The sequence below is a fragment of the Haliotis rufescens genome, unplaced genomic scaffold (assembly GCF_023055435.1).
Source record: "Haliotis rufescens isolate VD_foot unplaced genomic scaffold, xgHalRufe1.0.p SCAF_6, whole genome shotgun sequence".
Taxonomy (NCBI): Eukaryota; Metazoa; Mollusca; class Gastropoda; order Lepetellida; family Haliotidae; genus Haliotis; species Haliotis rufescens.
The window spans coordinates 56,381,078-56,392,591 of record NW_025964334.1 but is presented as its reverse complement, the minus strand read 5'-3'; the positions used below and the strand labels follow the sequence as shown (position 1 = coordinate 56,392,591).

Sequence of the window (11,514 nt, the reverse complement as noted above, 5' to 3'; positions counted from 1 at the left end):
ACCAAATTAGTAACAGGAATGTGGCTAATATGTCCAGAATCAGATCAAGCTATAGATAATGTCAATATGAACACCAGTTTACTGGTCTCGAAGTCGCCATGTTCCAAAAAGTTCCAACATATATACACATTCGAAACAAAACACAAGGAGGTAACTTCGAGAAAATAGATAAATATGTTTTTTTTATGCAAACATGGCATTACTTCTTTACAAGGTACACCTGTTTCAAATCACTGATACTACATATAAACATCGGTGATATCTGACACGTGACTAAACAAGATATCCACGTGTGTCTCCATAATCATCAACAGCACCTGTTTCGATACATATCCAAAAGTGGATATGTATTTGTTACAACGAAATAAGACCTCTCAGACATGACTACAGCACCTGGTATATATATATATATATATATCTAAATTTCAGCATCACATTTTCCCAAATATGTGCTTAAACACCGTGCTTTATGTAGGACAAAGCAACCGCAAGACAACAACCACGTAAACTTATAAGGGACCGTACTTTTATTATAGGGGTGTGTGCGGGGGGTGTGGGGAGGGGGCGGTATGAATGGTTTGGTTTGGTTTTACAGCCCACCACCCATGTTAAACAGCATTTTTTTCATTAACAGACCCACCCACCCCCAATAATGCATGTAACATTTTTCAAGCACCCCCCCCCCCCCCCCCCCCCCCCCCACGATAATGAAAAAATAGATGTGTCAATTTCGCGTCCCCCCTCCCCTTCTTTCACTCTGTCATTTTTCAGGACTCACTTTAATCTCACCGACCCCCCCATAATAAATGTCCGGTCCTGAAATTGATATGCAAAGCACGTAACATATTTATGATTGTGATCATTTGTAAAAATACAGGATCATAAAGAAACATCACATTTGAAATATTTGAAAAGGTCATATGAAACTGGTCATTCAAAAACTAGAAAGACATAATGAGAAAAGTGAAAAAAGAGAATTGGAGATATGTTACATGCGTCTTAGAAGCCTGGATCACTTGCTTCAATGAATCAGCTACATCGAGATAATCCATAAATAGAGTATACATGTATGTACACAAGTACAATAAACTTAAACTTCTTTTCTGGATTAGTGGCGCCACTATGTCTACAGTATTGTTACATCACATTGAGTCAACCACATTTTTCCATTTCCTATCCAAGTTCCCTATAAATATATTTAATAGGAAAACGACATTGTCATGCATTTTCTCAGTAACACTATATTTGAATGTCCACCAAACGACAAATCGTGATATTGAACTTGGAGTATCACCCCATGATCACAAATAAGACCTAGCCCAGTAATAAAAGACTGTACCACAAACTGTACCGATTCTATTCTTAAAACCACATATTCAGTAGAACACATGTTTGGACACACCCATTGCAATATATAAATTTCACGCCCATTACCAATTTCATGAGATATGTATGAACGAAATTGGTCAGTTGCCTTATTTCGTAACAGATACGATCATCGACAATTTCATATATGTTATTAAGCACGTGGCTTTCGTTTCAAATAGGCTCCCTTCAAAATTACTGTGGCTCAAATGATCAAATATGTGTCTTTATCAACATCAACGACCTGATGACCAGTTATCTTGTGTCACCTCTGTCTAACGGTAACATTACCGAGATGAAGATACATACGGATGACACAGGATGTCCCGAATCACTTCGCTTTCGGTGAACATAACAAATTTAAAGAAACGTGTCTTTCCGATATGGATCACTTACAACGACATACCTACCTCGTCCTAAGACAGATTGCACTTGTTTCCCGTTGGATGACGCATTGTTGATCACACATGTGTCCTCATATGGATATAGATATGACTTGGGTGGTACAGAGCCTTGCCACAGATGGAACATGTGTGACACACCACATGTGGGGGGTGTTTGTTCTGTCTGTGCCTGTCCAGTGCACTGGAACACGGAAAGAAGCGCTCACAAGAGGTACATTTGTAGGACTTGTACCCAGCTTCAGATCTGCTTCTCTTTGAAGATGTTGATCCGCTTCTCCTTGGACGCTTTTTGATTTGGGTAGAATTGGTGGTAGACACATCTGATTCGTCCTGAAGGTCATCTTGCGAGCTGACGTCAACGTTACCAACATCTCGAACAGCAGTAACGTCAGCGGTTGAAGACGACGTATCGCTGCTAGAGATGTTGCTGGAATAGGCATCTCCGACAATGGTGGCACTGGTGTCGAATCTCTCCACAGCATGTTTGCTGTTGTTCAAGACAGAACGCCTGGTGAGAGACAGATCGTCGACGTCATCTTTCGACACCTCTGCAGTTTCTGTGTCATTGGACGTTTCAGACGTGGGAGTTGGTCCATACACAAATGTGTCTTTTCTCTGGGAAGTTTCAACATGTTTTTCCAGGGTCTGTCTGTCAATATACTTCAAGGACTCCTCGGGCCGCGGTGCCTCAACAGCAGCGTATCGTTCTAAGGGAGCCTGGGCATAAAGAGCGAGGTCCTTTGCTTGAGCGATATATATAGTTGTATCCTTACTAGGATCTACATACAGGTTGGCATCCTTTGTTTGAGCAAGATATAATGCAGCATCCTTTGTTTGAGCAATGTATAATATAGCGTCCTTTGCATGAGATGCGTCAATGTGGAGATCTCTCTCGATGATCGGTATGTCACTATTCATATGAGATGAAACACTTGTGATGGGTTCTCCATGTATCTCAACTGAAAAAGGCTTATCGCCTTGCTTCACATTGTTTGATGCCTCAGAGGAGGCAATATCCTCGGCTTTCTTATTGACTATATATCTAATATGAGGTAGTTTATTTCTTGACTGTGAATCGATGATATATGATAGATCGCGTTGGAATTTTCTATCATTTCCACTGGAATAGAAATTTGCAATTGCAACAGGAATTTGACAGTCATTAGTCTCTTCCATTTTGCCACTTGCATCACAAGTATCCCCCCTAGAATAACACTCACCATCGGTGCTTTCTTGATCCAAATCAGTCGTCCTGCATGCCGCATCTCTGTTCGAAAACTTGTCAGAAGTCGATTCCCTATGGTCTGATATGGGACTGAAGGTTTTTCTTTCAACTGAGCGTGTTTCATCCTCGCCGGGAAACATTTTGATTGAAGATACACCCGCATCGGATGCTAATACTTTCCGATAGTAATAACTGTGACGTGCGGGATCGTAATTAATTATCTTTTGTAAATCAGATACTTTCTGATCTGTAATTTGCGTTTCACTTGTGGAAAAGGATTCTTGATGTGCATTATTCGGATCATATAGATGAAGGTGCCTTGTGTCTATGGTTGCATTCTGTAACAAAACCATGTTGATTTCGGAGACAGTTCGGGGTTTCTCTCGAGAGTTGGAATCCGTAGAATCCTGCGACTTTGTACTCCTATAAACGTCTTGCATTTCTTGTGATACGAAAGTCTCATATCTCGCGTGTTTCGTGTACGTCTCCGGTGTCTCCTCTGTTCTGAGCGTCTCATATGTCACGGGGTTTTCGTACGATTCTTCGGCAACTTTATCATATAAATGTGTTCGTCCGTGCACGTCTTTCCTCCCATTGATCGACGAGCTATAGGCGACAGCCATCTTCTCAACATCAGAAGCTTCATAATCACTGGCACCGGAAGTCTTTCGTAAAGTGGCCATCTCATGCGAGGGTGGTAACCTATTAACCTCCGAGTTTACACGTTCATTTGAGGAATTGCTACTTCTGGTTTTCCTATCTGTGTCCATGACATTACCCTACACGACGAGCATCTGGTTCTTTCCAAGGAATCGCACGAAAACAAAATTCAAAATTATATTTCATTGATTTCATAAACTTCTTCAATATCTACTTATGAACATGTGTCTTGCAAAGGCTCCCAAGGGTTTACACTGATAACATTGGTCCGTCTGTCTAACATGTTTCTCAGTCTGTTATTGATATTCATGGGTTCGGGAGTCTGCTTCTTCGGGGTTTTTTGAGTACATAATGTCATCAAATGAACTCATTGCATGTGACGTCATATTGCGTCAGCGAGTTGCCTCCCTTGCCTTGTCACCAGAGGGCGGCACATATCACCCGCCACCAGGAGGCATCATATATCAGGAAGGCGCTATGTGTTTTACATTGTCCTGAAATTGAAAAACAGTCGTGTTGAAACGTAGCTGAAAATGTAGTTGAGAACAAGGACAATAAAGTTTGATACCCAAGACAGGTTTGTATAAAGATCGGAAGCAGTTTAGTTAAACGAGTCTCATGGAACACATATAAAATAATTAAATCTTAAAATATCATCCCCTGTACCTGGTTCATCACTCATCCCTTTTATGATACTTTTTCACGAATTATTTTGCATATCCATCACGCATGATAGCTACAATGGATCGAATTATCGTAAACATATGCGAAATCAGAAATCTGCGGGCCATTGTAACTTGATGGCATCAAGCATTTCCCTAACGACGTGTGCTGTCACGTCTCGTGTTTTGTGGCGTCATCCTGTATGATGTTCTCTGACGTTGCTGTTTGTAAATCAGTGACCTCTGTTGTGACGTCTTTAATACAGCCATTAAACGTATGCAATTGTTTGCTGTTTTGGTCATTTTTAGGATCAGCTACAAATTCTATTCATTTCAGCTATTATAACTATAAACTTATTTTTCAGGGCACAATCATTGCAACAGGTCTGTTCACCTGCCCACCTTCTCTGAGTAGTTGAATAATCTCGGGCTACTGCAAATGATAATGCGCTGAAAATTAAAGTTACCGGGGAAAACGGCTGGAACATTCTATCGAGATAACATATTTTTTCAGTAACAGCTACAAAACCAGATATTTATTTATTTATCAAAATTCAATTTTAAAGAAAACCTTGCAACAATGAATTTTTGTGGCCGGAAATGTCTTCTTTTTTCAACAGTCTGAAGCATAAATATAAATTTCAAGAATTTTGAGGAGAATGTAGTTTTTTCGATAAAATTCAAGCCAAATCCCCCTCCACCCCCAGAATATGTTACCTCATATATGTTATAAAACGTTGTGCGTGCGTGCGTGTGATATCATATTGTGATCGTAGGTTTCTCTATGTTCTTCCACGTTACTGTTATAACACGCTGTGTTTACAGTTTGGTGTCATAACAAACTGTGTTCGCATGTCAGTGTCATAGCAAACTGTGTTCGCGTTGTGTTGCATGCTAATATTATGACAAGTTGTGTTCGCATGTTACTGTCATGAAATATTGAGTTCGCATGTTGATGTCACATCACGTTATGTTCGCATTTTCGAGAAATGACACACTGAGTTCGCATCTTCGTCTCATGACACTTTGCGTTTGCATGTCTGTGTCATGACACATTGAGGTCGCATATTAGTGTCACATCACGTTGTGTTCGCATGATAGTGTCATGACCCACTGAGTTCGCATCTTCGTCTCATGACACGTTGTGATGCATGTTAGTGTTAAGACAAGTTGTGTTTGCATATTGGTGTCATGCAGTGTTCTGTTCGCATGTTAGTGTCATGACACACTGTGTTCGCATGTTAGTGGCATGACAAATTGAGAACGGATACTTGTGGCATGCCACGTTGTGTTCGCATCTTATTATCAGAACATATTGTGTTCGCATGCTTCTGTCATGACACATTGTTTTAGCATGTTGGGTGTCATCACACGTCTTCTATAACACATTGTGTTGTAATATTGATATAACACGTTGTGTTCGCATGTAAAAAAAGTTGGACTGTGTATGTGGATGCATATATGTGTCTCTGTGCATGCATGTTTTGGGGGGAAGAGTGTATATGGGGATATATATATGTGTGTGTGTGTGTGTGTGTGTGTGTGTGTGTGTGTGTGTGTGTGTGTGTGTGTGTGTGTGTGTGTGTGTGTGTGTGTGTGTGTGTGTGTGCGTGTGTGTGTGTGCGTGAATTGGTGTGTATGTGTGTGTGCGTGCGCGCGCGAGTGCGTGTGTGTTATTACGCCTTGTGTTTGTGCGTCCCTGTCCATCTGCTAGGATTCAACTTGCCGACCGAAAAAACTCTACGTACAAGATAGGTTTAGTAGGGTACATCTGACATTATTTCACAGTTAAAACGTCAAGAACGGTCTCCGATACGTTCAACTCTGTATGTTTCATCATGCTATGCTATTATAAGCGCCATCTGTGAAACTGAACAAAATAATTGTTTCACAAATAGGATAGTCATAAACTGATAGACTGATGCATCATGGATGTTCTGCTGTCAGTCAACAGTGCATGTTGAATGGCTTGAATACAACTTGCTGATAGTGTCATATTGCCAGAACCGATTCTCCATGTTAGCCAAACAGAATATGTTAACAGAACACTTCTGCCGATTATCTATCCTAACACTTACAGATCCCATTGATAGTCTGTCATACAGACCCTAAAACAAATATATCCAGGACTATAATGTTTGGCAAGTCTAGATTACTGCAGTATCTTCTCTAAAGTCTCTGGGCTCCTTTTTACTATATTTTATAACTATAATTAAACAACGTTTTTTTTCTGTATAATAAGCTCATTTCAGAGACTAGATGTTAAGAACAGGCACGAAAGCGGTGAAACATATATGAATGGATCACTGACTAGGTCACTAGGACGCTATTAAGGGGGTAATTGGCTGTCCCAGCAAGTAATTTTAAATCGTTCAAGCACCACTTTGTCTGCTGACATAACACTTATGGTGTACATGTATGTCAATTCAACACACAAGGCGCGCTCTACAACGTCCATGCCTCAACACAGGAACAAGGGAACATGGTGCTTACGTAAGGACAGGCTCCGAATGATATGAAAATAGTCCCAATTTTGCTCTATGGTTCCGAAGTCTGGGGTCTACACCAGAATGATGAAATGGAAACTATACATACATTGGCATGCAAGCGCTTTCTAGGTGTCAAATCGTCAACACCCAACAACATGGTTCGAGGTGAATGTGGGCGGTATCCATTATATATTTATGCATACAAAAGAGTTATTGGTTATTGGATAAGGTTATTGAGTATGTCCGATTGTCGCTTTCCAAAGAAATGTTATAATATGATGCTTCAGGCAGAAAGTAATGGTAAAATTAATTGGGTATCAAAATGTAAATTTTTATTGTTCCGTTTGGGTTTTGGCTCTGTATGGGAAAACCAGTGTATAAGTCATCCTCATTCGTTTTTGACAGAATTTATGCCGCGTCTGAAATGTAGTTATGAACAGGATTGGCATAGTCTTCTGGTAAAGGGTAGTAAATCTTTCTCGTATTCTCTATTCAAGGTATCGTTTGGTACAGAGTTGTATCTTAGCTGTATGACCGTCAGTAAATTGAGAGTGGCGCTAGCTCGATTTAGATGTTTTTCGCATCAGCTGTGTGTTGAAACTGGGAGATATGCTGATATCCCACGTAACAGAAGACTATGTTGTGTTTGTAATGCTGGGTATGTGGAGGACGAGTTTCATTTTTTGTTAGTTTGCTCCGGTTATAACAAGATACGCATGGATCACTTACCACAGACATTTTATGAATATCCGACCATACAAAACTTTAATATCATTATGTCTACAACTGATTGTAAATTAATTGAACGTCTAGCTATCTATATCTATCAAGCGATGTCACTTCGTAGTACATTATTGCCACAACAATAACAGCTGTGTACATCACGTCCATTGTAATACAAATGTAACTATGGGCCGATGGCCTACACTTACGAAAATAAACCGAATTGAATTGGATTGAATTGACAGGCTCCGTCTTACATTTTGTAAGTCACAAGACATAAAAAATGAAAAAAATATATATAACTGATCACATCCCCTCACACGTTCTGTCTGCAAAGTATTCAGTCTTAACGGTTTCAAATGTACTCTCTACTCTCAGTGAGTTAGTTTGGTTTATCGCCGCCTTGAACAGTATTCCAGTTATATTATATTCGAGCGCCCACGATAGTCGGTTTCCGATGTCCAATTAGTGAAGTTTTACTTGGTTTACATGGTTTACATGGTAAGTGGCATGGGTTGTGGATACGGGAAATAGTGGAGACACTATTGTTTGACGCCGCAGTCAGCACTATTCCTGGTTTACCACGGCCTACGGGATATGAGCAGGGCGAGAGTATGCATTATTGTCTCCTGACTGAGTGAGTGAGTGAGTGAGTTGGGTTTAACGCCGCTTTAAACAGTATTCCAGTTATATCACGGCGTGTCAGCTTAATGTGGGAGGAAAGCCCGAAGTGATGCAGGTCTCAGACGTTTACCAGTTCGGTGAAACCAACGGGCACGGGTATGGTGCTGACAAACATAATCGGGGCGAACCGGGATTCGAACCCACAATCATAGGTTTCTGGTTTGTGCCCAAGGGACGCAACTCTGCACAGCGAATCGCGGCGCCTTAGACGACTGGGCCATCCGTGTCCCCTCTTGACTGAGGTTACTGAAGAGGATTCGTTCCTTTATATATCTCCAAATAGTGTACATACATCATCTGCTATAATAAGAGTGAGTGAGTATGGTTTTACGCCGCTTTTAGCAATATTCCAGCAATATCACGGCGGGGGACACCAGAAATGGGCTTCACACATTGTTCCCATGTCGGGAATCGAACCCGGGTCTTCGGCGTGACGAGCGAACGCTTTAACCACTAGGCTACCAGACCGCCCTGCTATAATAAGAAATATCTTACATAATAATCATGATCATTTCTAAATAACCGATTACATGTAGAATATAATGTAATTGCAATATGCTCTTCGTCTTTACTGACTTTGTTTATATATTGCTATTGTTATACCAAGGTTCCGTCCGTCCGTCCGTCCGTCCGTCAGTCCGAAAACGTTGTCCGCGCGATTTCTCTTCAACTATTCAGTGGATTCATCTAAAACTTAGTACATATAATCTGTGTCATATGGAGGGGTGCAGTCAAAAGAAAAAAATGTTTTTTATAAATTTTCCATTTTTTTATGAATTTTTCAAACCCTAACCGTATCCATTATTTAATTTGAAACTACTGACACACTAGGCGGGTCGGGGGTATTCGTGAGCTTTTTTCTATTTTAATTTTAAGTATTTATGAAAAAATATGTCAACTTACTGTTACACTGAAACACTTTGAACACGCTTTGTTTTAAATATTGATATATTTGTCAAAATGGCAACACAAACCAATTAAGTTGCTCTGTGTATTTAGATAATCAAAAACAACAACGTCGTTCGGGTTTCAATTTCATTCGATGTGATTCGACTTGAGCACAAAAAACACAATTATGATGAAGAGTTATTATTGTGTGTCAGCATATGATATTAAAAGATTACTGTACTATCATCTGAATGAATACATAGGCGGATCAAGAGGGGTGGGTGGGGTTGGGTGAGGGTTGGGTTTGGGGAGTGTGGATATTTGATATTTTGGTCCCCTCCCTTTTGAAAAGGCTGGATCCGCCCTTGGAATAGTATGTGTATGACATCATTAGAGCTGTTAATAGTTCATACATTGCTTGGTGTAAAATGCGTTTTCAGGAAACCTTAAGATTTGTTTGTTTTTTAATATACATATCATTCATTTTTTATTTTGCTTTGGATGTATATTTTATCATGTTACAGATAAATAGACGAATCAAATACTTCGCACTAACTGTAAACAACACATGTGAAAACACTCAATTATTAATAATAATAATAATAATAATAATATAGTTTATTAATGTGTCATGTTTACATAATACACCTGGCCATTACTGGCCTAAACGACACCTAAAATTATACAATCAATAAAATACATAAATAAAATATTATAACTAACAATTTCTTCATATGTATACAGCAAACCCCATTATTGAGTGTGAGTTCCACTGATTCAAACACAATAATCATGTCACGTTAGTTGATATTTCGTTTGAAGAAAAAGTGTCTGTATAATATTATTTTCAAACGGGTTCGACTAAATGTGGGGTGTATGACCTCGCGCTCTCGACAATGACTGCACATGAGGGAATTCTCACATTCAAGCTCCGTATCACGCGAGGATGGAGATTTGATTACGGGCGTGAGCGGCTGGGCGTGACGGAACAGTCACCACACAAAGAACCGTCACTATTATCATTCCACTCACAACAAACTCCCTGTCCTTGCGCCAGTACAACGGACGAGCTGGCCTCACAGATTTCCAAGTGACCTTGACATTGGTCGGAAAATCAATAACCCGAGTACCACAGTTGATGGAGATAATACAGTTCTAACTCATCATATACATCTCACGCGTTGCACGTATCGTGTCGCAGATCACGTGACCAACACGCGTTCATTGTCAAAACAGACATATAAAATAATCGATAATTTCAATTTATAAAACTTTCAAAATTTCAAAAATGGTCATTATCCCTGATCCGACATAATAAAGGATTTTTATGAAAGGTTTGATACTGTTTGGGCCTTGGACGCTGCCTTACAGAATCCCTTATGATTGATAATCTCTGGACGAGGACGTGGTGTTTTTTTGCTATGCAAATTAAACTGTATATATACATATTTCTAAACAATGACCCTCACACACAAGCAGATGTACCTATATACGGTAATCAATATGGCCACGATCAGACTCGGAAACAAACTAAATCGATGAACGATCAATATATCTTACCGTGTGGATGATATATCAAAGATATACGTTTCTTAGTCCGATTATATGGATGACCCCCTTAGAACCATTAACTCCTCATCTGTGTAGAAAAACGCTCAGACTACTGCACATGCGCAGTGAGAACAGCAGCCGTTATCGATTTTCACATCGCCCGAGTTTACAGAACGCTCATTATGCCAGACAATCTATTTATAGCTCATAGAAGAAAGGGGGAAGTCTTTGAATCGATTTTCTGGTATTTCCTTCGGAGTGGCGTGTTCCTTCAAATAAACAAAAGCGAGAAAAAACATTTTTATAATTATATTAAATCTATTCTAAAAGCAGAGTCCATTTTATGGTTCCAACCTAATCAGGATTATGCGTTTAGGATCAGCGTTCCATTATCGAGTCATGTGACCTACTACAGCGTACGAGTCACGTGATCCGTCGTGACCTGTAATGGATTATTTTCATGTTGTTTTTATCTTGTCAGCTGAATGTTTTTATTTTATACTACTATTGCCCATTAATCGTTACAATTTACGTAATTCGAGTGATTAAATCTATTGTGGGTGTAACAAAAGCGAAAGTAAACAACGATTGATAGAACACTATCGTAGGACGCGATTAACATGGTAACAAGAGTTCTCTCCCTTCTCACAGTTTCAACAATGAGTTGGTTTCAGTAATGGCGATATTTCTACACACAGACGTGTCGTTGTCGTGGTTCACTCTGGTATACTTCTACTATGTGGTATGTGCATAAAATGTCCTTCTATCCTGTTTTGACGGTTATTATGTAATTTGGGCCGTAGGTTAGCCTTGTTGTGAAATGGTTGTGAAATGGAAATTGATCTTCAGCAACCCATGCTTGC

The 11,514-nt window shown here is 39.8% G+C and overlaps 1 protein-coding gene across 1 annotated transcript; it reads right to left on the bottom strand.

The window, feature by feature from the left end:
* Positions 1-714: 714 nt before the first annotated feature.
* LOC124146886 lies at positions 715-10,753 on the bottom strand. Its single transcript, XM_046517408.2, has 2 exons — positions 10,661-10,753; positions 715-4,148 (listed from the first exon to the last, which is right to left on the bottom strand). The coding sequence occupies exon 2, from the start codon at positions 3,762-3,764 to the stop codon at positions 1,827-1,829; it is 1,938 nt and encodes a 645-aa protein (XP_046373364.2). The 5' UTR covers positions 3,765-4,148; positions 10,661-10,753; the 3' UTR covers positions 715-1,826.
* Positions 10,754-11,514: the final 761 nt, after the last annotated feature.

Coding starts and splice junctions, on each gene's coding strand:
- LOC124146886 (XM_046517408.2), bottom strand. CDS start 3,764: ATGGACACAGATAGGAAAACCAGAAGTAGCAATTCCTCAAATGAACGT.